The sequence below is a fragment of the Synchiropus splendidus genome, chromosome 6 (genome assembly GCF_027744825.2).
Source record: "Synchiropus splendidus isolate RoL2022-P1 chromosome 6, RoL_Sspl_1.0, whole genome shotgun sequence".
Lineage (NCBI taxonomy): Eukaryota > Metazoa > Chordata > Actinopteri > Syngnathiformes > Callionymidae > Synchiropus > Synchiropus splendidus.
The window spans coordinates 10,551,770-10,571,898 of record NC_071339.1 but is presented as its reverse complement, the minus strand read 5'-3'; the positions used below and the strand labels follow the sequence as shown (position 1 = coordinate 10,571,898).

Genomic DNA, 20,129 nt, shown 5'->3' with positions numbered 1-20,129 from the left:
TTGAAAAAAAGAATAAACAATTTATTGTTAAGTTATGTCACAAATATAATCATAATAAATGAGGATATTCTTCAAATATACAGTATTTTACACATTTCCCTTGCAAAGGGAGTCATTTAAAAACAGACAACGCTGTTAAGTAAAAACACAAAAATAAAAAGAAAAGGAAAAACGGCTGTAATTCTCCAGAATGACCATTCATTTGACACTTGTTTCAGATGAACACTTTAGCAATCGCCTCGCAACAGCGTTAATATCATCAAACATGGACTCCCTTTTGGTTTAGTTTGAGCATCATACTGGCGATTTAGAGCAGGATCAATGATCCTTTTTGTTAAGCATCTAATTGTTATTGGCCTGTTGTTGCATGTAACAAGCTCATACTGGCAAAAGTTCTCCACTTATCGATGGAATACCAAATCAGGTAATGAACACTGTTACAAAGGGCTCAGGAATTGATGCATTTCTACACTGCTCCCGTTGTAAAAATGGCAACATTGCTCTCCAAATAAAATGGTTTGTTGCTGTGAGCCTTTCACAGTACAGCCCAAACCCCCTTGTCACTCATAGTAAAGAGCTAAACACGCGTGGTTTAAGTGATCCCCGGCTGTAACCCTGGTTGTTGACTTACTGCTGAAGGGTCCTCATCAGGTTTGGAGACATGATGTGACACCACCAGGATGCCTTTCAGTTTCAAATCTAGATATGATCCGAAGTGCCCACTTGCCAAAGAGGGTCTCCAGGTGGACGTCATCAGGCCAGGTGGTACATGCTGTATCCGACGTGGGCCGCGTACAGACCCACGGGGGACACGGGCAGCGAGTGTCTCTGGAACGGGTGCGAGCCTGCGTAAGAGCCGGGCACATGGGCGCCGAGAGGAAAAGAAATCCCGAATGCAGGCGGCAACATGGGCTTTGCTGCCATCTTAAGTTTCTCAAGTTCTGCCTCCTGAAGCCGCTTCGCTTTGGCCCTCCGGTTCTGGAACCAGATCTTGACCTGGGTCTCTGTCAGGTTGAGGGAGCTGGAGAACTCGGCGCGCTCGGCGATGGAAAGGTACTGTTTCTGTCGGAACTTGCGCTCCAGTGCCAGCAGCTGGGACGTCGTGAAGGGGGTCCTGGGCTTTCGGTTCGTCTTGTGCTTCCTGAGCGGACAAGCTGGAGGACTTAACCGACCTGAGGAGGAAGCAAAAAAATGATCAGCACCACCACTTCGGTCTCTAGTTGATCATCGCCGTTTTCCTAAAAAGTTTCTTGTTGTTGACTGTTGCACCAAACTATTGGCCCGAACTACTTCGAGCGGTTCTGGTTTGACGTGTAATGGTGCGTTCGAAGTGCCGTCGTCAATCTCAAGTTGTCATCTTCCAGGAGTTATTCACAATATAACAGTTTCAAGTGGCGCGTTAGTCGCTGCTCCCCACCGCGCTCGACCTCACGGTTCAGGTCGAACGAGTCGGAACGTCGGAACACTCCAAAATATAATTATCTAATGCGACGCGGATCCATACAAACCTGTTATTGAAATTGATTTCACCGATAATTGGTGGGTAATAAAGGTATGGACCAACTTTGGCGGTGTTAAAATTCCTGATGTATACAAACTTAAATGAGACAAATAAAACAATTTGAACTGTCAATAATTTTGCATCGAAAATAAGGGAACTATTGAAACGCCATTGCAATTTTATAGTTCAAATGTATCTTTATATGAAGTTTTTTTTTTTTTTTAAAGAACATCAGACTTACGTGGAGGCGTAGGAGAAAAGCGTGGACTCTGTATCCAAGAGTTTCTTTCTTTACTGTCCGGGCTCTCTGGCTTTATTAACACGCCGTCTGGCATGTTCATAATGTCGCCCACTGAAAACGACGAGCTCATGGCCACAGCGGACGTATCCAGACTCCCGAAAGGGCCCAGCCGCGGGCTCTTCCCCAGCGCGTGCGACGTCCCGGCCGCTGCCACAGCTGGGTCCGGGGACGGCGCCTCTCTGCTGGGCTTCCTGTCGGCCATCAGCGCCTCCACGCTGAAAGGCAGGATGGCAACTTTGGGCTTCCCGGTCTCCTCCGGCGAACTGAGGCTCGTCGTCTGCATGTCTCCTTTGCTGCCTTCAGTTTTCAAACCAGCGGTCAAAGCTGACATGACGGTCGATGGGGCCATACAGGTCCGAGGGCTACTTGGGAGAACTGGTGGTGGAAAGACTTGTCGCAGCCCTCACTGAGTCGGTATCCTCATGTTTGTGTGACCAGTGTGGAGAGCTGGAGTTTATGAGTCCAGGCGGAGGGGAGCAGGCAGCCAATGAGAGGCCGCGGTGGGCCGGCCTGAGTCGCGGGGGGAGAAAGAAAGAGAGTCAGTGGGAAGCCGGCGACAATCCCAAATAAAAACAACTATCTGCAAGATTGATATCAATTAAAAAAGATGCATGACAGGCACAGCCGCGTATGTCCACATAAGGTTGAATCATATATATATATATATATATATATATATATATATATATATATATATATATATATATATATATATATATATATATATATATATATATATATATATATATATATATATACACACATACTAGATGCTGCCTTCACGGCCTGTCACGTGCCTGGAACTTCCAAACTCACTGCAAAATCCCCTAGTCAGGTCTATTGACTGTCATACCTGACTCATGATTTTTTTTTTTTAACGCGGAACTAACTATTGTGAAAAAGTTAATTGAGATTAAGCTTCATGAGGAAGAGCCATGTGATTCTCACAAAAAAAGTTGGTTTGCTCACCTCTACTATGAAGTGAAGTCAAGAAACGAGTTCATACAGCTCAATATTTTGATGTACAGATGGTGGCATTGAACGCTAAACAACGATTTCTATTTTCCCGTTCCAACCCCCCTTATTCTTTTAAAAAAGATCCCGTGGCAGTTTGTTAAAACACTTGAGGGGTAATTGCGAGGCTTGAGTGAGAGATCATGGGATTTTTTTCCCCCCTTCAACTGTGTAGTGGCGACAGGGGGCGGGGGTGGGACAGCTCCAGGACTGTCATTGATTTACCTGCGCTACCTTCTCATTACCTCCACCAACTGCAAAGGTCAGATTTAATTGGGGTGTTTATTTTTACATAGCTATATAGAGCGTTCTATCTATAGCTATATCTATCTATCTATCTATCTCTCTCTCTCTCTCTCTCTCTCTCTCTCTCTCTCTCTCTCTCTCTATATATATATATATATATATATATATATATATATATATATATATATATATATATATATATATATATATATATATATATATATATATATGACATTTTAGTGTCGGCTCTCATGCGAGCGTCTGCGTCGCTAATTGCCGCTCATAAACAATCTGTTAGGTTTTGTCAGCGTCCTTAATGGGCAGACAAGTTATGTTGTTTTTAGGCGCCAGCGGCGGCCCGGATCAAAGAGCTCCACTTCGGGGCGACTATTGAAAAGTTGAACCCAGCGCTCGGAGCCGCCTCCTCCCCTCCCCTCCTCCCTCTCTCGCCCAGGGACACTGGACCATTCAGCCTGAAAAATTAGCCTTTTCTCAGCCCGATCGCACGCCATTGCCATCTATTCAAATGAGGTGTGATAGTGGGAGAAAAGGAGGTCAGCAGCGCCCACAAGTCAGTCCACACCGCTCAAAAGGAGTCTCCGATTTCCCAAGATACGTGGCTGCGCACTTGTTTTGGCCCCTTTCAGACGCATTTTTACTCCGGATCAAGGTGACACATGGATGCGGGCTGCTGTCTTCCAGCACAGATAACATGAGAGGGGAAATCATTTGTTTGGCATACACCTGAGATCAAAAGTGAACGAGGTGGAGTCACAAAAGAAATGGCAACACATTTTGGTTTGTTTTTCAAGGGAAACATGGGGTTTAGTTAACCAGGGCAGATGTGTTATTTATTTAAGACAGGGTCGAATTAACAATACAATATTTGGGTGACGACACTTCTGAGTTCAAAAACAAGTTATTTGTCGCATTAGCATATATTAAATATCTCTTTAATAATGCAGGGGTAAAGGTCTTGCTCAAGGACTCAACGACATCAACATGCCGAAGCGGGGTTCGAACCGGCAACCTCTCAATCACAGGACGTTACCGATAACTTTAGGAACATGGCCCATGACAGCCATTAAAAAATACAAAATTGGTCACGGTCTTTTCAGGAATATAATTTTAGCAAACTACATTGTATCTAGTTGTAGTCAACAGATGATTAAAAAATAGGAATCGAGTAGATCAAATCCTCTCAATCGGATTGAGAGGGATGTTACTATTCCAACACGTAACCCAGGACCTGTGTTCACCCAAACAAGGCAAAGATTCTGGCTAAATTAATGCCCCAATAATGAAAAAAAAAATATATATATAACCCGGATATGGCGATAACCAAAACGTCACTGTATAACTCAGAAATGAAGGCACTCTCCTGAAACACAACCTATAGTTTAAACCCAACACAAATAAGTGTTCTTTAGGATTATAATGATAATTGTAGAAATAATGGGCTTAATTTGGTCATTGTCATTTTTAACAACCTCCTGTTTAAATCCTATTTGTGGACACATTTCAAAAGTGCGCGCAATATGGCAAAACGGCATTGGAGTTGATTTGAGTGCAATATTGAGAGTAGACGAACACAAAATATTTAGTAGTACTCCACAAATGGTTTCAGTTGTGTTCGAGGTCATTTGTTATTTATTCATTTTTATATAAATAAATATTGGAGGGAGCGGGGTCGCGTCCAAACAAATTTTTAACCAGGTAATAACATCACAGTCGTGTAATAAATGCAGTTTCCACTTCCTCTTTTCATATTGAAATTGGTCCGCGGAAGTTCCTTAAAGCTTCTTTTACGACAGGTGCCCCCTGAAGCACAACCTTCACACTCTGGGGTCTTAATGCGTCGTTTCCTGCGCGCAGGTACAGCGCGCTCCGTGTGCAGCTGCGACAAGTTTGGAAACACTTAAAGCCTCAGCCGTGGAAAGAGTGGCGTGGATTCGAAAGTGCTTTGAAGTGAGCGGAGTCTCCGGGCCCCCACGTCCGTCTGAAGTCTCCTGTGCTCGGGGCCCGAAACACTTAACCCGTCGAGCAACATCAACTCGTTAAACAAGTGTGCGTAAACACCAATAATAGCACACATGAGAGGAGTTAGTGCTCCATGTCACATGCCTCTTTTTTTCTCTTTGGAAAACACTGAATGAGCATCACATTTTATGTATTTATGTAAACTTAGAAATCCCTACTTCAAATTTCAATATGCGTTCACATATGAAATTCTGTCACAACTCATTTTGATGCAGCTGAATTAAAAATCCAACGTTTTCACTGAGTAATAACATAGTAAGTGTCGCTCAGTTTTGTTTGACATGTGACATTAACAGGTTGGCAAGTCGACTGATCAGTGGTGCTTGGACTTAAGATACACTTTAGAGACTGGAAACTAATAAACCCGGCATCAAACGTGTCCTCCAAGAAGACCGATACTCCGCTTTATCATCAGAACTGGGGCAACAAACGAGGGGCGCAACAACTGTAAGGCTCCGCGGGCCTTTATTCCACTTGATAAACGGGCTTTGATTCTCGGAGAGGAGCTCACAAAGGCCCATTGTTGCCTCCTCTCAAAGTTGTCTTAACCCCTTTTATGTGGCCTCGCTCCGTTTAGACTGTAAAGACTTGAAAGACTTGGTCCGTGTCAAAAGGCATTTTTAGGCTAAATATTTGCACTTGGTGCAATAAAAAGAATCTCGCCTGAAGGAGGAGCCGGCCACGTGATGCCAGTACGCTTCACATGTTGATGGTTGTTTCCATGTCGTTAGGAAGTTACACTCATTGAGAGCAGCAGCTTTTTCTATTAAAACATCTTCAACGACAAGTTCGACACCATTTTCGACGCGACAAACATGATCACCGTGTTGCATTTATATACTCCCTGACAATATATAGCATGACAAAGCCACTATTCTTGCTTGTTGTTGGAGGTTTCCTACTCGTCACGTGTGGTTTGCCGAATCCAAAAAGTCTACAAATCCGGAGTTATTTGTGAATTATCACTCGTTTTCTCACCGGCAGCTCGGTTAGAAGTGTGCTACAAAACCTCCGGGTGATGATGATGATGGATGGTACATGAAGCGCGGCCGACTGAGCGAGTCCACGGGAGAAGAAAAGCAGCGGTGGAGTCGTTTCTAATAAATGATCTGCTGTCTTAGTCCATCAAACGCGCGGGTAAAACGGAACTTGGCTCGTGATTCATCTGGAGGCAGACAGCCGGAGACCGTGTCGCTGCTGCGCTCATGAGGAGCAGCGTATTCCATGAAGCTGCGCAGAAGTCCAGGGGAAGAACTTCCAAGCCCTCAGAACGTGTCAGGGGCGAAGAATCCTGTTATATTATGATTTCACAGGTCTAAATGATCTCCATGCAATTGCTTTCCAAATAAATAAATAAAATATAAATGATTAAAATGTAAAATGAAAAACGCAATATTATCTTTCTCAGTTCGAGAAAAGTGATTTATTTTTATAATAACAATAACTTTAACACCAACAATGCTAATAATCATATAACTAATATAATAGCTTAACACAATATTATGAGATCGTTCTTCACCCGCAAATACTACTACTACCACCACTAATAATAATAATAACAACAACAATACTACTACTAATAATAATAATAGTAATAACAATACTACTTCTACTACTACTAGTAGTAGTACTACTACTACAAATAATGATAATAATAATCGAAACGTTATTTTGACGCTATTGGTCATAAAAAAATATGATGACAGCTCATATGTGGGAAAACGTTGTTGCTTAAATGGTCTCTCTTTATGAAATATTGTGTTTAAAGTAACGGTCTCGTTCATGCACCTATGATTTATTAGCGCGAGCGAATGAAGCCCGATTTTATCTGTTGCAATTGTTCATTTTTGGAGGATTCTTAAGGGAAATTAAGGAGCAGATATGATAATATAATTGACAAAAGAGGAGAGGAAAAGGGAAAGAAGGTAACATGAAGAAAAAAAACATTTTTGTGTAACAGGAAAAATATCTTACTTAGCATAGAAGTATAACAAAGATTCATCATTTATTAACAATCGCGCACAATTAAATTATGATAGACATTTGTTTGAAAAGGAAATAGCATTTTTTTTTATTGCAGTTGATTATTATTATTCCGTATGACAGTTTGGAAGTTGCGCGCGCCCATGCGCGGGTGGCGCGGGCGCGGACAGATAGGATCGCGGTGACCTCCGCGTGACACATCAGAGGCAGAAGTGCGCCGATGCTGCGCCGCTATCGCGCTCTCTGCTTCCCGTGATAAAAGTGCGGCGCTCGGATTTGACTCTCGTCTCTTGACTTATCACCCGCTTTATGTCTTTCGCGCCATTAAACAGGAAACGCACCTAAATCACTTGCAAGTCACTGGCCCGTGTAATGTAATAAAAGCGGGCTGATTAACCCGAGACAAATTATTTTGATAGCTCGATCGTTTCCTTTCTTTCACCGAAGCCGCGTGTTGATCAGAAACCAAATAGCGGCCGGAGTGATATGCTTAATAAGCGCATAACAAGCAATAATTCCACTAACAAATCAGCTCCATAAATTTCCACTGGTCTGAAAAAGGAGGCATAATTGTGACGTATTTGGTGTCACGACCGGTTCGACAGTTAATGAAGTGGAAGTCTTGTATATTTATTTATTTATATGACAAGACAATAACAACAGAAATGTTCTAAATTTCAGCTCAAACACAGTCTTAATAATGATATCAGAACACTACTTTTCACTGTTAAAAAGACTGCATCTCAAGTAACTCATGCACACTTTATATTTCCGTCGATTCATAGTTCAACTCCCAGTTTCCTCGCGATATGCAGAAATAATAACGTGTGTGAAATTAATTTGGCCTCGTCTGATATCAGATCCAAACCGGTTCTGAAATTCAATCATGTGGATTTATGCGCTGCGTTCAGCTATTTAAAAATATCTCCAGCAAATCTCTGCTTGCCCTTCGTGTGACACCATGTACATAAACTATCCCGCTCTAAAACCCCTAAGCCCATCATTTGGGGTTGTGACCAAAGAAAAGCAAACTAGGAGAGCAAAGTGGGGCGGAGTCAGGGGGTCTTGTCTGGGAAGCTGGACGGTGGATGGTGAGCAGCTCCGCGTACTGTCTCCCTGATCACGCAGGAACAGACTTGGCTCCATCCTAATCTCACAAGTCTGCAACTCAAGTTTACCCAGAGGGGGTTGAACCTCATGCAGCCTACCTCTGTCCGCCACCCGCCTTCAGCCACAGGAAGTCTCCTCTGTCAGTGACCCTTCTCTGACTCCGGCGGCCTAATCCCGAAAATGTGGGCAAAGCCTGAAATGATGAGCTATTGGACCCTTGATATACAGGTAATGTCCTCGCTCTAATGTTGCCTTGTGGTCAGCAGGATCAACTCAAAGACATGAGAATCCCCGGCTTCAACGGGGCGGGCGGCACATGACGTACTTCATTTCCTTTCATGCTACAGCAAGTGTGAAGTTTAGCAAGTGATCTGCTTTTCTATTGCTCAGATGCGTATGAACCAAGAGCCAGTCCATTGACTAAGGGGAGGCTTAAAGACAGGTCTTTCCTTGGTTTGAGACCCCAGCAGTCAGAAACTTGATGGACCTGTTTCCCACGGTTACACCTGGAGATGGTCCTCATGAGTGAGGCCTGGACACTGACTGCCAGCACAGCTGACAGCTCAAATCCCATGACAGGATACTCACATTACGGTGTACAGGTACCACATCTTGTGGCACCAGGTCGCGCATGCCGCGGCATGGTGACATCATATCTGGCAGCTCCGATTGGGTCATTAAAAAAATTTGAAAAATGAGCTAGAGAAACTTGAAATGAAGGATTTAATGGAACTTTTTACCACGGCAAGACAATGTTTGTTTGTGAAGTATTTGTCTGCTGGACAGCACATTATGACTGTATAACTGTACGGGTTATTGTTCGGTCGAGCCTCTGTAAGGGTGGAAAACTCCTTCCTTCGTGCACATTTATCACCGGTTTCGGGTGCGATATCATATGAAAGCACTAACCCGTACATGTCAGCCATGTCATGTACATGTACTTGTACAAATTGTCGAACTTGTCGGTCACCTTTTGCGAATTTTCAGTTTTCTCTGAATAAAATGTTTTTAAAATCCGATTGATGCTGCTGCGTATGAAGCGTCATGTCGTAGCAGCAGACCAATTGGTTACCTACGCCGTCAGATGTATTTTCTCACGTCACAGAAATGTACGTTGCAAAGCTATTAAATGACTCAATAAAAAGTCAATGTTAAAGTCAGCGTCACGACTGCCACGAAAGTGCGCAGAGGGTTGTTGCAGCCGCAGCAGGCCCAGCTCACTTGCCCTCACTTGTGCATTGCACCCCCAGCCCTTTTCCCTCCAGGGGACATATTTAATTAAATTAAGGCCTGTCACAGCCATTGGTTGTGACACTTTCAATTATGGCGCTGGGTTTATGGAGTGCGCTGGCTGTGGATGCGCTGATCTGTGATGAGAGGGTCCCTATCAGTGCGCCGCCACATGGACCCGCAGCCTCTTTGTCTTCCTTATGGCCCTGTGCTGTCTGCTGCAGACAGTGAGGCATGGCAGCGGCTTTAGTCCCGCTCCCTCCCCGCGCTCCATAATTAATCCCTCATTAGACAGCGCTTTATTGTTTAATTTGTGCCCTTCCTCATCAAATTGGGCAGATTAATTGCTACAGAATTGAGAAACCGGGAAGAAAAATCACAGTTTTTAATTGACTTTAGGTTTTTAGTGTCTCGGTGGAGTCACTAAAATGCCTCATGGCTCCCTTTATGAGTGATGAATTGAGCTGCTGGAGCTTCGCTAACTTGCTTCCTGAAGACTTTTTTCCTCACTTTGCTTTCCTATTTGCAAAATCCCACCTTGAAAATTCTTGTGTTTCTGTACAGTATAATCATGGCCTTTTGCTCTCAGTTGTTGCTCAGGAAAGATGGAACTAAACAGGGTGTAGAATCTAGTATGACACAAACTACTGCGATGCCTACGCCAGTTTCTGAAAGGTAGCCCTAAGTAACATCCGACTTATGGCCTGCTCGACTTACGTCCACCCGTACTTACAACCACGGCCAGCAGATGCTTATTTATTTATCTATTTATTCAATGTCTGGCACCGCAGCACGTAGCAGCCCAGCATCGCGTACAACAGTCACGGCAGCACAGTATCCCAGCATTACAGCGATCTACCAGATCAGATTGACATCATGTATCGTATACAGTAGTACCTATAACCCTGCGTCGGCCATTCGACTTAATCTGACAAATACGACCGTTTGGTCGGAGCCGATCCCGGTCGTAAGTGAGATGTTACTTGTATATGTAACCCCCATGGTACAGTCCAGTCAATTCTCCAGTGAGAGCTAGAGGGAAGCAGCAAGTGCGAAATTACACTTGACTTCTGTATCCATGTACTGTATGTCGGCTCATGTGTCGTGCGACAGGTTGCGGTAAATCGTCGCGCGACTGTGCTTCAACAGTGTGATACCCTCATAAGGGGGTTTGGCTTTCATCCGATGGATTAAATTCTGGATAAAATGAATGAAACATTCAGGAGACTCTGTCATCTTTGTATCATAAGAATGATAGATGTCGCTAAATGTCAATGTCGCGTCTCGCTTTGATCATCGGTGTGAGTACCGATTAACATAGCAACCATGCTAACTGTTGCTAACGTGGTGGTAATGTCGGAAGTTGAAGGAAGTTGAGGACAAAACTACACACCTGCAGAACATCGTCGTCGCACATCAGGTTACACACACGACTTCTCCATTGTGTAGAAGGTTATTAGACATCAGTAGACTGTGATTAGTCCAGGAGTTTGTTTACTTCCGCTGCTTATCTGAAGCTCACGCAGCTGCACATCACCCAGTCCGATCACAGTCGAGCTACTCGGCTACATGCTAGCTGGGTCCAGCTATTAACCACATTATCCAATGTAGTCCGACTAAGAGAAATTCCAATTTCTCTCCAGTAGTCGGACTAAGATGTTTACATGCATATTCAAAAGTCCGTACTTACCGTCGTAACCTTGCTCAGTGCCTTTAGCATGTCATTCTATCTTAGAGTCTGCGCTACAGACAGATAGAGAACTCTTGAATATGAGACAAGTGAGCTTTCAAAGCCTTTAAAGATGTTTTGTGTTACCTTCAGAGAGTGCTGTAACTTTGTAGCATAAAGTTACACTTTAAAACCAATGATGCGTTTTTACTGCCAGCGCAAGGATGTCTGCGAGTCGAAAACCTACAGATTTGGGGAGCTAAAGTGTGGCCAGAAACAGTTGGAGGGCATTTGTTCGCTACATTTTAATAGCATTTTTAAAGTCATGACAGAAACAGCTCAAACCTCAGACACATACCATTTTGTTCGCTTAGCACAGCCTGCCTGTAAACACTCTGCTGAGACTGAGGCTGCTTTAAGTGAAAACAGTTTCACTGCTTCACCACGTTTGATACTTACATGCTGGTTATGAATCATTTCATGAAACATTTAGCAGACATTTCTGAACACATTGATGAAGAACCAGAATAGTCTTCAACGGACTCGACGCTCACAGGGGAAAAATGAGGCTCACTTGCTTCTGCCTTTATATTCACAGTGTCTTCTTGTATAGCTGTCTTTGCGGGGACACTTTTGTCAGACACAACAAGGTTAAGACTCAACTTTATAATTGCGTTTATATTTGGTAATGTGAGCGATTATGTTTAGGGTGAGAGGGTTTGCTGGGCCTAATGACGCTCAGCCTCAATTTGAGGATTGAAACTTCAAAATAACTGGGTCATTGTCATTGAGTGTAGAGTGCTGGTTAAGGTCAGCCATTTGTTTTGGCTGGTTAGGGGTTTAGAGTGGGGACAGCGCTCACTGAGATGGATATATGAATGTGCGTGTGGGCCTGGGGTCCGTGTGTGTTGTCAAGGCTGTGTAAGCATCGTAAGGCCGTGTCGCCGATGTCAGACCTTAATAACCTGCCTGTTATGTCACCGATCACTCCAGCAATTATGCGTCATTATCGCTGCGGCACAAAACCAGTGCGACTGGTGGAATCCAACCAACCTGCACGCTAATCGCTCGCAGCCCTAAACACATTTGGAGCTGCCTCAAGTGGTTGATATTTATTTTTCTGTGGGGTTCTAGCCTGTTATGTTGTGGAGAACTGTGGCGAGGAACCCTGCGGAGAGGGAGGACGGGTTTGGCTGGGACAGATGAGACTTGTACGAAGGTTAGCCAGGGGCCCTGATCACAGCAAAGTGAGACGACAAACTTGTTCGGGTTTCTATCCACGTAAAAAAACAAGTCCGCCACAGGACTACCAGCACTCGAGACCTTATAAGGCAGATGGATTCGTCCGTATTATCTTCTCTGCCTTCCTATCCAACGCAGCTGATGATAATCGTGGTTCAGCGCCGTAGCTTCAAGCTCCAGCCCTTTTATGCCCAGCTTTGTGTGTTGCTGCCTTGTGCCGTCCTGTAATGGATGGATGCTGCGGCGGTGCCCCAGCAAAGGGCAGGTATTCCATGTGTGACGCAAGGATTGCCTGTTAAATAATTGCTCAGCATTGTTGTGAACAGCCATGGACATAATTGTTCAGCTAGTTCACTGTGTTCCCTGCCAGCAGATCAGGAATGTGATGAACTGTGTCACTGAACTGTGTCACTGAGGAAAACAAACAACTTGGAAAATTAACTTGAAATTGAAAGAGGTCAGAGGCAGGCACTCTGGTTTCCTCCCACAGTCCCAGATTAATTTTTACTCATATTATATTATTGGTGTGAGTGTCTTTTATTAGCACATTTTTTTTTTTTAATAATACAGTTAAATTATATTATCATTATTAAGTAATATTTAATGTAATATCTGTGTTGTTTAAAGCCAACAGCCTTAAGAGCAGAGCAAGGCGAAGTGTTGCCCTTTGGCTGTATTTTTGCGGCCCTCGGGTCAGACTAAAACTATACATCCGATATGCTGCCATGTTTGTACTGCTGTGTTCTGCTTCTTTTTTAGCCACTACTAGTTCAAGAGTAAATAACCTTTACATTTAATATTTTTGTGTGTTTTTCTTGTTCCTCAAAATACATTTGAAGATTTTTGAAATGACTTTTTTCTGTCTGGTCTGGTTTTATTTTTTATTTATATTCAAATAAACTGCATGTAAATTAAAATATCTTTATAGGTTTGATCCTATATTTTTCTTAATATCCTTATTTATGTTTCCTTTTATTAGGGTGATTTTGTCCTTGTTACTTATACATATATATATATATATATATATATATATATATATATATATATATATATATATATATATATATATATATATATATATATATATATATATTATGGATTTTCCCCGTCATGTTTCCACCTTTCTTTCAACAGTGGCAATATATATGTGTCTCTTCAGGAAATTGAATGGCCCACCTCTGCTATAGTGATACTGAATGGCAAATGTGTTTATGCTAATTTACTGTGTGGTTTTCTACAGTGAAATCTCAAAGATAACAGGTGATGAACTTGTATATGCTGCACTTAAATTCGTCTTTAAACTGATTTTTTCCCCAAAACCCAGACCAGCTCCGAGCTAACACCCCGAGACGCATTATAATGGAGGATGAATGTCCAATTATAGCTGCGACGTCGAGCTGCTCGCTGTGTGGTGGAGCCACCGAGGCTGCACAAACATCTTGGAGGCCCCGCTCCTTCTCTAATGAAACATCGCAGGGGCCCGACGAGCGCACACGGAGAAGCACAGCACAATCTGACAGCGTCACCGCAGCCGTGCCAATTATGTTTTCAGGCCCCCAGCCCCTCCACCACCTTCTTCTATACAGCACCCCCCCCTGCTTGGCCAGACATAGAATAACAGGACAGAGATATGATTACTAATCTTTCCCCCAAACCAAACACTCAACTGTTTGGATTTGTTTGTTCAGTCATCAAGAAGTGTTTCAGACTGAAGTGGGGGTCTGGAGGGATGATGGCGTAATGAGAGTTTGCTGCTTCAGATGTTTGTTTTTGCTCTGATTGCTCTCTGTACGGCTTGATGTGTAAACCTACTGCTCTCATTATGGTTTAGCCATCCACTTTTAATAGCTGCAATTTGTTGGGCAGAGCGTCAGGGGGACTGAATATGGGACGCCAGGATGGGGGAGAGCTGATAATGTCAGGTGGCAGATTCATCTGCTTGTCTTCATCCATTATTCCTGAACACTTCCATCAAAATTCTTGTCTTTTTAAACGCAGCAGTGCGACAGGCCTGCAAGCAGTTGTACCTCCACTCTGTTTTTATATCCGCAAAAAATGAGATTTCATTTTGTGGCATGCATATCAGCTTGAGTAGTTGAATTCTGGAAAAAAAAGCTGAACATTTTCTAAATTATACTTCTATGTGTTCCATATTAAAATATTTGATTGACACCAAACAAAAGGTTTTGGGCTGTATGTCTTCACTATAGGTTCAATATATGAAGTTGTTTTTTTTGCACAAAAATTCAAATCACAAACCTGAAGTGAAGTTTTGTCGTTCTTGAGACTGTATTTCTTATACACCACTGTTGGAGTTTATATTTCATATTCACCACTGCGGTCACCGTCGGTGCTACAGAGGGGACCAGAGCCTCCAGATGTGTTGGACTGGAGAATATTTGAGGGCTGTGTCTCATGAGGAAGGATGAATCACTGTCTCCTCTCCATCTTTACTGAGACAGGCCCCTCATACACAGAGGAGGATGTGATTGAGCTCCAGCTTAAGCCCGTGTTCGGTTTGACACCAAAGCTTTTACTTCACCTGACGCACAGGAATTAATTCCACATTAGTCTGGTTAATCTGCTGCAGGGAGCCGATGAATGGAGGCCCTCAGCTCGCAGGTGCAGAGGATGAAGGTGAGTATCTTCAGAAGAATAGGAGACACTGGTTATTGTCTGCCGGGCTCGCTGATGAACTCGGGCTCTTCAGCTGTTTGGCAGGACGTGTGAGTCAAAGCCCATTGTTACTCATCATGGGAACTGATGTATGTGTTAGAGTGTGTCTCTTCGTCTTGTCTTTGTTTCAATTGTCTGCGCTGTGTGAGACTTTGTGAGCTGATAATTATGCGTGTAAAAGACAAGTAAAAATAGACACATTTGAGGTGAAAATGCAAGATGAATCATGTAGAGGAACGTATAAAACAATGTAAAATACCAACATCATCCCTACTTCCTTCCACTTCTCAAACAAAGCCTTTAAATGCCACATCTTCATTCCCCTGGACGCTCCTAGCTACGGGCCTATTTCATCCTTTCTGTCACAGTATATGATCAGGAAGAACATTGATTTTCAATGTCATGGCTGTCTATAGGATCAGACCCAGTTGCTGAATTGTTGCAGGCTGACAGAAGACTAAGGAGATCCAGGGTAACTTTAACAGAAAGCACTCAGCGGTGGTTCTACACACACACACTCAGACAAGGAAATAACTATGATGAGTGGAAAAACAAAAGGTGGGTTTTACAAAACACTCTACACAAACACAACAAACACAATCTAAGAGAGAAGCAGGAAAGCAGAAAACGGAGCGAAGAGAACCAACTAGAGGAAGAAGATCAAGCGCGCACGGAATTTAGAAATATATAACAGGAGCACAAGAGAACGGAGGGTCGATGGAGAGTTTACTGTGAGGACATGAAGCAACCATCTGGCAGCGCAGACTGGAATCCAGGTGTAGAAATCAGTAGAGTCTGATCAGAGGAATTGCATCCAGCTGCGCTGCTGTCAAGCTGAAGAGAGAGAGGGAAAAGGAAACGACACACAGGAACACCAGAGGTAGCAAAATAAAAGCACAACAGAAACATGACATTGAAGGTTGTGTTGTTAATACATCATATTGTGTAGTAGTCTCGTATGTGTTCAAACAGACCACCAGATCCTTGACCCTCTCATCAAGTTTTAGCTCTACATCTCTGGCCCACTGCACATCACTCGCGCAAACAGGTTTTGACTAGAAGCATCTTCAAATCATTTTTTTGAATAAATGGGAGCTCATTTTACAAACTAACACACGTAGAAACCAGTTTTGCCATGCGAAAAAGCCTCCAAGACTACGACACGCCTGTTACATCCTTCCATCACCTGTAATTTCCAACACACGGTGCAATGCTTCTTGTCAACTGAACTCCAAGGATCACGCCAGTTTGATCTTATATTACATTATTAAAGTGTTAACTTTCTCATTTGGAGAGCCTAAAACAGGTGAGGAACTCTCTATCACAAAAAGGATATGGGGGACGTACTGGGTATAGAGTCTAAACTAGCTCTCCTTACCAGGTCGTTATTGGAGACTTATTAGATTGTACTTCTTCACCACAGTCTCATAACACTCCACTCAGGGTTTCCTCCTCCAGATTCGCTTTCTCTATCACTCTTATGGGCCACGGAAGACAACTTTGTGAGCAATATTTGGCCCACGGGTCTGGCATTTGACACAAGATCTAAGACATTCAATAGTGGTGACATTTTTTTTTTTTATTAGAAATGCTAAAGCTGAGTTAACTCAGGATTAATGGCAAATGAATCTCACATGTTGTGTCTGATCTGAACGTAGCTTAAAGGAAGAGGTTATCAACACCAGAGCGGCCAAAAATGTTCCCAATGCTATACTGTTAGCATGTTGTCGAGCCTCTTCAGAGCCTCTGAGGTTATTCTGAAGAATGTTCTTGACACTATCTGTTCTGGTGGGTTGTTGGAGGAGCCATTATATGCCACTCTGCTGTTGATAACCCCTTCCATGAAGGTACATTTAGAACAGATACAAAATGCGGGATTCATTTGCCATTGATTGTGAGATAACTGCGATTAATTGAGATTAATGTATTGACAGCCCTAATATTAAGGGAGACGACGTAGTTCACTTAAAAACAAAGCACGGTTTTCCTTCTTCTACTGATGTGTAATTAAGTGTTTGAGCCAAATTCGGCATTAAGGTGGGCTGTTAGCACTCGGTCTGAGTCGTGTTCCATGCAGCAGGAGAGCTGCTTAAACCAACAAAGAGGGCTAAAACTTTGCAAACACAAAAGACCTTCAGCTAAATAGCGGAAGCGCTCCGAGAGGGAGTCGTGATCGCGCCTTTATATTATTGTAACAGGATTAACGCGCCCTTGAATTGAGACGGCACGCAGAACGAGGCGATTACAGGCGGTGTCGGTTTCACTTTGCTGTTTAAAACGTTCACACTCACGGAGAGCAGCAACGTGTTGGAGAGCATTGCTCCAGAGCCTGATTATCAGAATTGCTCTGCTCATGAGCCTCTTTCTTCTGCGCTGCCACGCGGGGCCTCCCGCTCCTCCACCCCTGCTGCTCACAGCTCATTGGGCATAAGGAACACAATTAAATTCAGCTAATACAAGACCGCTGGCTGTTCATCCGTCGCCTAATAGGCTTAAGAGGGGAAAATAAATACAATTGTATGTTTCTGATCTGAAGTTAATCCTCGCTGGTTTGACAGCGGAGTGAGTCGGGGCATGTGTGAGAGGCGCTCTGGAGTGACGCAGTTCAAGAGTGCTGAAAAGAGTTCAGGTGGCAACAAAGCCGAGGGGCTGCACTTGACTCCGCCGTCCTCCTCCAACGCTTCTGAAGTGGCCTTATCGAGGCTGAGCTCTTGTGTGAGGCCAGCGTCCAGTCCGGTGATGACTTCAACACCAGGGTGATATAAGGTTCCAGCTCCTGAGAAGACAAGCATGGGCCGCTCTGAGAATTACTTATTTCATTGCCCCCATTTCGTGTCACATTAGATGGGATTAATCCAGCGTTGCCTTCTGCCAAAGGCTGCAGATCCGATTTCCACCTCCATGTTTAACGAACCGAAGTGAAATAAAACACTTGGATTTCTGTTTGGCTTCCAAAATGGGTTCCAGTCTTGAAGCGCTGCTGCGAACAGATTGTTTCTCTCTGCAGTCTCACCATAATTGGAGTCTCTTTCGGCCTTTTGTACATATTATTAAGTTGTTAAAACTATCAAGTCAGAGGTTGAGCGTTTAACCGCACAGCCACACGCATTGTTAATCCTCACTTTGTTATTTCAACTCGACAAGATTTGGCCTCGCTCAAGGTTTTTCTTCACGTCGGCGATACCTTTCAGCTGCGCCGGTCATGGATGTGCTGCAGCTCCACGGCGAAATGGCTGGTGGTGTAAATAGGACCCAGACGACTGAGTGGATGGAAACAGTTTTCGAACGTATTTAGTTTGGAACGATTGTGAAAACCACTGATTTATTTCCAATCCCCCTTTTTTTTTCCTTCACTTTCGGACATGTATGTCTGCCTTTAATTTAGCCGGCACTTCAATACCGCACTCTTCTCAATGAGTGCTAATCGCCCTCGATTGAATGAGATTTGGAGACTTGTGACTTCCAGACCTCGAACAGACATGCAGTTCAATACGAAAAATCTACAGTCACACACTAGAGATGCTTGAAGAAGAAGCATCCCACTGCACCAATTGAATTTTGAAATTGAATTTTTAGGAATTGTTGGTCACATTTTGATGGTGCACGCACACGGATTTGCCATTTGGACCCAGAAATCACTTGAATATTCATACGTATGTGGTGCAGAAGGAGCTGCAGTTCTGGATCCTCCACTGCAAAAACCCAACTTATTTGTCTTATTTTGAGTCAAAATGTCTCATCCCACTTGATTTAAGATGAATTAACATTGCGCAAGATGGAGGGACTTGTTTTAAGATGATGCATCTTAAACATGTTTTCTCACTTCTTCTATTGGCAAATTTTTTCACTTATTTTGTGTTACTTTTATCATAGAGTAAATGAAGAAATCTGCTGAAAAATGAAAGAAAAATCACGATGCATCATCGTAAAAGATGCCCCACCATTATGGTCTTATATGTAAGGCAATTTATCTTAAACCAAGTGGGAGGAGACATTTTGACACAAAATAAGACAAGCAAACTGGGTAAGATTTGGTGCTTATAAGTATAAGTTTAAGCAGCAAAGCAACACACCAGCAAAGTTGTACCGATATTCTGAAAGTGTTTGTTACTTTGCTGACTGTATTTGTTCTCATCCAACATGTCAATCAAGCATGTGATGGCTTTTTATGATGATGAGACCTAGATGCTTATTAAACCATCTGCAGAGCAACAGTGCGTGTTGGCCCTCGTATTTCACAGGTGTGACTGTGGCATTCACCTCATGCTGTTAAGGTTTGCGAGCTCAAACCAGCTTATTTCCGTGTCTGAACTGAACTCCAAGTGATGTTCGGGAAACAAAGGTGACAGACCTCTGTGTGTTCTGCGAGCGAGTCACAGGACACTACGGCGACCAGCTTTTGATCTTATGACAAAGGTCTGGACTGACTTTACTGCCTTTGCAGTTATGAATGCTTTTTGTCAGTTGTATTTTGTTAGCTAGCGCTTACGTTAGGAAAGTGTTTAAAGCAGCGCTGCAGACAAAGCCACAATTTCAACGAATGACTGAAATAAGCCTTGAAAAAAGAGGTGAATAAAATTAAATAATATATTTTTTTATGCCACCAAAACATGTCTACCAAATATATATATGCAAAAAAAGTCCTTGCTGCTAATATTACCTGCTGCAAATGAAAGTGAAAGTTCGATGAGCGACACCATGAAACACAACTTGTGCTTTGTTGTTTTAAATGTGGTTTCCATCTTTGTGTTTGTGAAAAATCAACCCCAACCTGCCTGATTCTTGACGTAAGGCGCATCTGTGTGTCTTCCTAAATATCTGTTGGCAGTCACTCATTAACACAATCATTTGTGGGGGTTTTTTAAAGGAAGGAATCTCCTTGAAGGATCTTCAGACTCTTTGATCACGGCCTGATCGCTAGTCTACTTATCAGGCCTGATGTACACATGATGTCTCTGTTTCGCGTTGAGATAGCAGCCTTTGTTAGCTGTCATCCTCTGTGTGGCCAAGCATGCAGCGGATGAGCTTCAGAGAGAGAGAGAGTCTGGACGTTTGCCGAGCTCCAGTGAAACCTGAAGAGCCCTTCAGGATTTCCCTTGCACTGATAAAGCCAGATT

General features: G+C 43.3%; 1 protein-coding gene across 1 annotated transcript; it reads right to left on the bottom strand.

The window, feature by feature from the left end:
- On the bottom strand, positions 1 to 11,210 carry msx1a (muscle segment homeobox 1a). The gene is made up of 3 exons (XM_053868327.1): positions 11,116 to 11,210; positions 1,743 to 2,312; positions 1 to 1,172 (listed from the first exon to the last, which is right to left on the bottom strand). Exons 2-3 carry the CDS (start codon positions 2,149 to 2,151, stop codon positions 754 to 756), a joined length of 828 nt encoding a protein of 275 aa, XP_053724302.1. The 5' UTR covers positions 2,152 to 2,312; positions 11,116 to 11,210; the 3' UTR covers positions 1 to 753.
- Between the last annotated feature and the right edge of the window lie 8,919 nt (positions 11,211 to 20,129).

Coding starts and splice junctions, on each gene's coding strand:
- msx1a (XM_053868327.1), bottom strand. CDS start 2,151: ATGGCCCCATCGACCGTCATGTCAGCTTTGACCGCTGGTTTGAAAACT. Junction 1,173..1,742: donor CTTTTCTCCTACGCCTCCAC/GTAAGTCTGATG, acceptor CTTCCTCCTCAG/GTCGGTTAAGTCCTCCAGCT.